Raw genomic sequence first — 7018 nt, forward strand, 5'->3', positions numbered from 1 at the left:
GTAAACATTTAAAATTTTGGTTAAGTCCCCTCAATCTGTCAGACTTGCCAACTGCAGCTTTAAGTGGTACTGCACAGGAATGTAGGCTACTCACAGTCAGTTGTATAGGCCTACTGCATTTGTTTTGCCACTATGATTGACTTTCTGTTGAGGGTTGTTGGTATTGTGTGTGAAATGTCCTGAGGCTGTGGTCAGAGTTGATGGCAAATGTATTTAATTCAAACCAGCCAATATCCAGCCATGTTACTTCTCCCGCTTGGCTTTTCTATTTTTTTAGATGTTCTCAGGGGGAAACAGAGGATTTCCCATGGAAGAGTGACTTCACTCAAGCACTCAGACTTCAAGTTTATGTTAGGTCAAAATTGATAAGCTTAGCCAGGCTGATAAACATCTCATAGACTGAGATAATGAGCTTTAAATAGGAAAACAACCTTGTATGCAATTGCATTTGGTACAGTTCAAAAGCAAAATCTTGATGAGCCAAAGTAACTCAAGATCTTATCTTATAAATCTGTGAGAACCCTGAAGTAACACCAGTGTTGTGTGCACTGTGTTTGAGGGAATTTCTGACAAATCCCTGCAGCAGAAAGTCTATGAGATTTTCTCAAAAGTTAACAACAGTAAATATGTTGTGTTGTGGAAATTGAGTAACAAAAGGTTGCCGTGCTGTCAGTTTACACGTGGTGTGCGTGCAAGCTAGATTGGAATGGCTGATGTGGACATTGGATGTGTCTGAGATCACACCTTAGCTTGGTGCATAGTACAGTAAAAGGTCCAAACAGCACATTCACTGCGCGCTGGCGCCACCGATGGCAGGGTTGACGTCATTATTACAATTCCAGAGTTCAGCATTCTCTGCAGGCCAACGAAGTTAGACAGTCCATTCAAAACGTCTTTCCAGAATCATTAAAAACACGTTACTGTAAATGCAACCAAAACAAGGTGACTATAAGCCAATACCTTACAATAGACTAAAATTATGTGTGCTGGGTTCTTTAAAATAAAACGCAGACTTACTTAACTGTATAAATCAGAACGAACTGTAAGCGCATGGAAGAAAGTTGTGCTCTGTGGATACTCTACGGGCCAATCCGTGACGCTCATGATGTGACGGACATGTAGCGCACCTAATGGAAAACGAGAAAGTGGGCTGGATGACTGTGGAGTTTGGGATAGAAGTACACAGCTGTTTCGCTCGGTTTCAAGGCACGAGCACCAGGAGATGACAGGAAACGTGTGTTTTTCATTGTCCTGGACCTCGCAGATTTCTCGGAGAAGAGGGAGAAGACTGACTCCATTTGCTCAAGAAAAAAGTTGATCGTCACCAGGTTTTTCAGAGTAGGCAATGGGAACAAACTTCTATTAGGCAGCAAAACTATAAGCCTTCAGTGGAGTTTACATATGAGGTTGTTTATTGGCCGACGCTCCCTCATCTTACTAATGCCATGCCACGGATTTCATCTGGGAAAATCTTTAATGGCGAGCAACAAAGAGTGAAAACATTTTGGACGGCAAGGGGAAGACTGGACAGCAACGTAATTACTCTTGGACAGAAATGCTTTTCAACATTTAACATTTTTGTCGCAGGACGGTAGGCTACATGTTGTGTTCCATAACCAACTGACGTGGGGCTCTCGGGGGGCTGGCCGAGAAAGGAGATCTGGCTGAGGGGGCTACGCGCACACAGGCTACACACACACACACACACACAAACGCTGTCAAACACCCACGCTTCATTTGACTAGAATATCTTTTGAATATTAAACAAACCACACGCTACTAAGCTATGGTACAACGGGTGCTAGACCTAAGTGACACAATAGGTTGTTATGCAGGCTTACATATTTACAAATTAAGGTGCACTCCATCCACAGTGTCCGATTGTTGTTAAAAAGTAGCCCAGCAGAGCAACTGTGACAACTCAGACGTGTTCCGTTATACGACATAGTTTTCACTGGAATGGAAGTATTGGAATTTTACTGAGCGTTCGTAGTTCAATGACGGCCTTAAAGATGGTTGAGACGCGGAGCTCCCTTCAGAGGGAAGGGGTCTACCGCTGGTTCTCCGTCCTGAGCTCGGCACAAAGGGCCGAGTTCCTGTGCGGGCTCTTGGATCTTTGTGTCCCTATTGAGCTGCGGTTCCTCGGTTCCTGTCTTGAGGACTTGGCCCGTAAGGACTACCACTCCCTCCGGGACGCCGAGATCAAAGCCAACAACCCGGCGGACCTCGCGAACCTGACCAACATCACGGACGAGGTGGTGAGGAGCAAATTACTTATTTCCCTCGCGTTGCTCAGCTCGGATAACCGGGAGGCGGCTGGGGTACTTTTTCGTACTCTGACACACATCGACACCATCATCAACAACTATGGACTACAGCTTAACGACGGCCAGACAGGCGAACAGTTCCTCTTGCTCTTCACCATGGCTTCCAACCATCCTGCTTTCAGCTTTCATCAGAAACAGGTGCTGCGCCACGAGCTCACACAGATCCAGGAGATCCTGCAGCTGACCGGTGGCGAGCAACAGCACGCGACTCCACTCACCCAGGGCTGCACCGTGCCCACGTGTATAACCGCGCCTTCCATCAACTCCTGTCACTCTGGCTGTGCATGCGCCAGCACGGTAGGTGCTTTACAGTATGCGTATTTACGTATCGGGTGTCGGCCAGAGTACATCCGTTCCCTCACCACTAACTCATGTGGTCCCCAAAAACCTCTCAACTTAACTCATCAGGGAACGTCTCTATGCGCGTTACTATACAGTATTCTAAAGCAGTTTAACGTTATAATCCTAATACACAAGTATCTTCCTCGAGGAAAAACACCGTGGGTGGAAGGCGGGTGCTGTTTGTTGGCCTGCACTTGTTAAGGTTAATATTACATGTTAATGTATGGGAAATTACTTGTGTGCTGTGTACCTGGTTTCCTACATCAGTTTTATCAGCCCCATGTCCAAACACACACAGCACCACAAGTAGCAAGGGGTCCCACTAATGGCTGGGATATCACTGGTCACTGGAGGAAGATCTCCTATAGGGAATGTTTGTGTCAGTTGGGGGAGATTTGCATGCCTGTCAATGCTAGTGTGACTATGGCAGCTTCATTTTGTTTTCCATCATTCACAAAGCATGTTTTCACTTTTATTTGTAGTAGTGAAGAAAAGCAGAGGGAGGGTATTGGTTAATATGTTTTTCAGGCTTAGGACTGAAGACATGACGGAGGCACCTCCTAGTTGCCTACATATAGTATACAATTATGTTGCTTCTTAATATAACACACATAAACAGTGTTAAGTAGTAGTAGGTTTATAAACACCCCTCCCCTACTTATAAACGTGTAATAACACAATAGCTCTGCTATATCTTGGGTTACCTCATCCAAGCATCCTCGTGATGTGTCCGTACCTGCCCACTTTTGTTGCAGGGTTTGGCCCCTCTCTTAAAAGCAATCCCCCTTCTGTAGCAAAACAGGTACAACTGCTCACTTGTTGCTTGCATTGTTGTGATTTCAGAAGCAAGTTATTCTCAATGCTGGACCCTGATATTGACTCACCAGTGGCTGTCACCATGTAATGGCTGTCACTGAAACACAGGTGATTTTGAACTGATGTGGATCCAGATCCACACCAGGGTATTCTGCTGTTTTGGCCTGGCAGCACAAGACCAGTGGCCTGGGTGGCCATCATCTCTGGCCGTTGAGGCATTAACTGGCTGTTGGATAGAAACCAAGCCAAGGATATGAATCCTTTATACAGTAAATTGTTTAATTTGAGTGAGAGAGGGAGTGAATGTCAGTGAGAAGTGTAAGTGATGGAACACGGGTATGTACGCCCCACTCTGAAAACTCAGTGCGTCTGGGTCTCTGGGCTGTCTAGCCAGGCCTAGCTGGTGGCTCAGACTAGTCTCAATTACTGGGTTTCAATTCAGCTTCATAATGCAACATTTCACCATTTTAAATAGGAAGTCCAGGGTGGAAATGATTGGAAGTTGTTTAAAAGTCTAAGAAAAAAAAGCTGGAAGGGGTTGAGTAATGATTCGCATAGGGTATAATGCAACTATGGCAGATGGAAGTAGACATTTATTTTGTGGCGAATTATGTTTTTTTTTTTTTTAAGTTTCCGTGACAACCTAAAGTTTTGAACCAACAGCTGTTCACAACTCCTCCCTTTATCAGGGAAAGGGTCCATTTTTAAATCCGCATAACATAGTGAATGGAAACAGGCGGGGGCTCACGTTTCCTCTTCAGAGTTTTCATGAACGTGCTTAAAATATGCGAACGCAGCTCCTCCTCTCCTCCAGCGCCCTGTGGGTACGGATGAAGTCCAAACCTTCCAGCAGTGTCCAGCTGTGACAGCACAGTACACCCTTTTAGCCTGGAGATGATAGAGTACCAGACATGGTTGCCTCAAACAGGCCCGTGTTTGGGGCTTGTTTACTGCTGTGTGTGTGTGTGTGTGTGAGAGAGAAGTCTGCTTCTGTTTTGAAGGTGGAGAGATAGTGTTAGTATGTATGATGTTGTTTGTTTTTTGTTGCTTCTACAGTGAGAGAAGAGCAGAGCACACACACACACACACACACACACACACATGCATGCACGCATAAGCACACATGCACACAGACTCAGATGCAGAGAAGGGGTTCTCTCATGTTTACCTGTGCCTTTTATTCCCACAGGAAGTGACATCACTTCCTGTCATGTCTTCCTGCTCCCAGGGTTGGTTTTGGCCCCCTGCTGTTTAAATGTTAATGATAGAGAACATTGGTTCCTAGGTAGGGGGAGTTACTCTCAGATCAGCCAGTGAAAAATGTGCCCCTCGGTGCACAGTTGGCTGTGTGCATATCTAATGGGCTCGGCTAGAGTGCCATTGGCCAGCCGGTGAGTCTGGTGGGCTCTCCTGGTTTGTGATTGCTCAGAGTAGCATTTGGCTTCTTGCCTGTGATTGGCTGTCCTGGTGGAGCTTTTTTATTGGATAGCCAGGTTGGCAGTGGTCCTGGTGGGATGTAGGCTTTTAAACATGTGTCTGCGGGAAAGTCCCGCCTCAGCAGCATCGTGTGTGTGTGTGTGTGTGTGTGCTGCTCACACACACTGGGATTGAGTATTTTGTTGGTGTTGGCTGGAGTTGAGCGCAGCTCAGCACATTTCTTCGGGCTGAACTCAGGCATGTGTGTGTGTGTTTTTGAAACTCTCCGGTGAATCATCAGGAAGTGCACACAGCTCGGTGATTCAAAAGCTGAGCTAACCCAAACATGAGTAGTACGCACACACACACACACACACACACACACACACACAAACATCCTACACACATACTTTTCGCCCTCAGTTCAAACTTCTTCCCTTCTGTTGTTATCCACACACATATTGTATACAGATATATTGTATATTGTATTTCATTAATATCTCTCTCTCTCCCACCTCTACCTCTCCCACACACACACACACACACACACACTACACACACACACACACACACACACACACACCCTGAGAGAACTCACACATCTCAAGTGTCCTGTGAGAAGCCACAATGCTGCAGTTGTTCGTGTGGTGAATCTTGTTATTCCCCTGTGAATTTGTGTTTGTGTGCTTGTGCCTGTTTATAGTGCTACTCCTGTGTGTCCTGTGGGAATCCAAATCAGAGCTGTGTTCAAACGCGCCGCATGTTGTACCCAGGATCGGTGACTTGTGCATACGTATAAATCTATTACACGTATTACACTTAAATGTCAGGAAGTGGAATACCTGTAGCTTTCAGATGGTCACATTTTGTGGGACCACCCACAAGAGTTTGAAGTGAGGGAGATTATTTTAGAGGTAAAAATATTTGAACAGTATGAAATTTTAAATGAACTTTAACGCACATAATGTTAAGACTTAAGCTCTGGATTCTTTGGACATGTTGGTGCTGGTGTCCTCCATCAGTACTGCAAGCAAAATGTGTCTCTTTGATATTCTTATCCTATAACATATTCAATTTGCTGATGCTTTTATCTACTACCATTTGGGCATTTTTGGTGTGCAATACTGTAATGGAAATGACATGTAAAATAATGCAATCTGTGCCAGCCTTACAACCTGGGCTGTAGTCCCTGTTATGACCACTCTTGGGATAGCAGTCTCTTTGACCCATAACCCTACTGTAATGTACAGTAAGCTTTCAGTGTGTTACCCTTCCCTGCACAACAATCGCTGGATCAACAAGGACTGCATTTGTCTCCAAAATATCTTCCAAAGCAAAATCACTCAGCACAAGAGGCGTTTATTCCATGTTTTCCTAGTTTATGGTTTAGGTATGAAGTAGATGATTTGTCCAGAGCAACTCACAAAACATGAAAATAGAATAAACAGCAATGACAAAAATAGTCTGTCGGCATACTGCAGCAGAAGAGGCAGATGTGAAGATAACATAGTGGCCTTGCTGGTGAATCTGCAGTAATTGTTAACAGAGGTTTGAACTGAAAGCCTGTGTGATTGGACAGAGTGCAGTCAGCATGAATGGAGCATGTGCTCGTCCTTGGAAAGAAACAGAAACACTGAAAAAAAGGTGCAACACTGGACAGAGGAAAAGAAAAGCCCCAGGAGGGATGGAAAATCAGACTGAACGAAAATAGGAACGTTTAGAAATGTGGTATGGAGACGTGGAAAGGCTGAACATTGGAAAGCTGGTTTATGAATCAAAATTCATTACCGTGTTCATTACCAAACTGCTTTGAACTCTGGGTAGATGCCCCAAATCTTGCTCATGAATTGTGATTCATTCCCGTGATTCATTCTGGAACCAAACTCTTCTGAACTCTGTCTAGGTGCCCCAAAGCTGGTTTATGAATTGTGATTCATTCCCGTGATTCATTCTGGAACTGAACTGCTCTCAGAGCTGAAGCCTGACTCTAGCCGCCTAATTTGGGTCTGGTCATACTGGGCTATACCGCAGCGTAGAAGACCAGACATAGGCCGATGCTTAGACTGCTACTGGAATATTTGTGGGCAGCCGTGGCCTACTGGTTAGCACTTCGGACC

General features: G+C 45.1%; 1 protein-coding gene across 1 annotated transcript in view; it reads left to right on the forward strand.

Moving 5' to 3' along the window:
* The first annotated feature begins 1193 nt into the window (after positions 1 to 1193).
* The window catches only part of zcchc14 (zinc finger, CCHC domain containing 14), a 30779-nt gene continuing 24954 nt past the window's right edge, over positions 1194 to 7018 (forward strand). The window contains 1 exon segment of the mRNA XM_048256891.1: positions 1194 to 2624. Coding sequence (XP_048112848.1) covers positions 1998 to 2624 — 627 coding nt within the window. The 5' untranslated portion in view covers positions 1194 to 1997.

This window comes from Alosa alosa, chromosome 11 (assembly GCF_017589495.1).
Source record: "Alosa alosa isolate M-15738 ecotype Scorff River chromosome 11, AALO_Geno_1.1, whole genome shotgun sequence".
NCBI lineage: Eukaryota > Metazoa > Chordata > Actinopteri > Clupeiformes > Clupeidae > Alosa > Alosa alosa.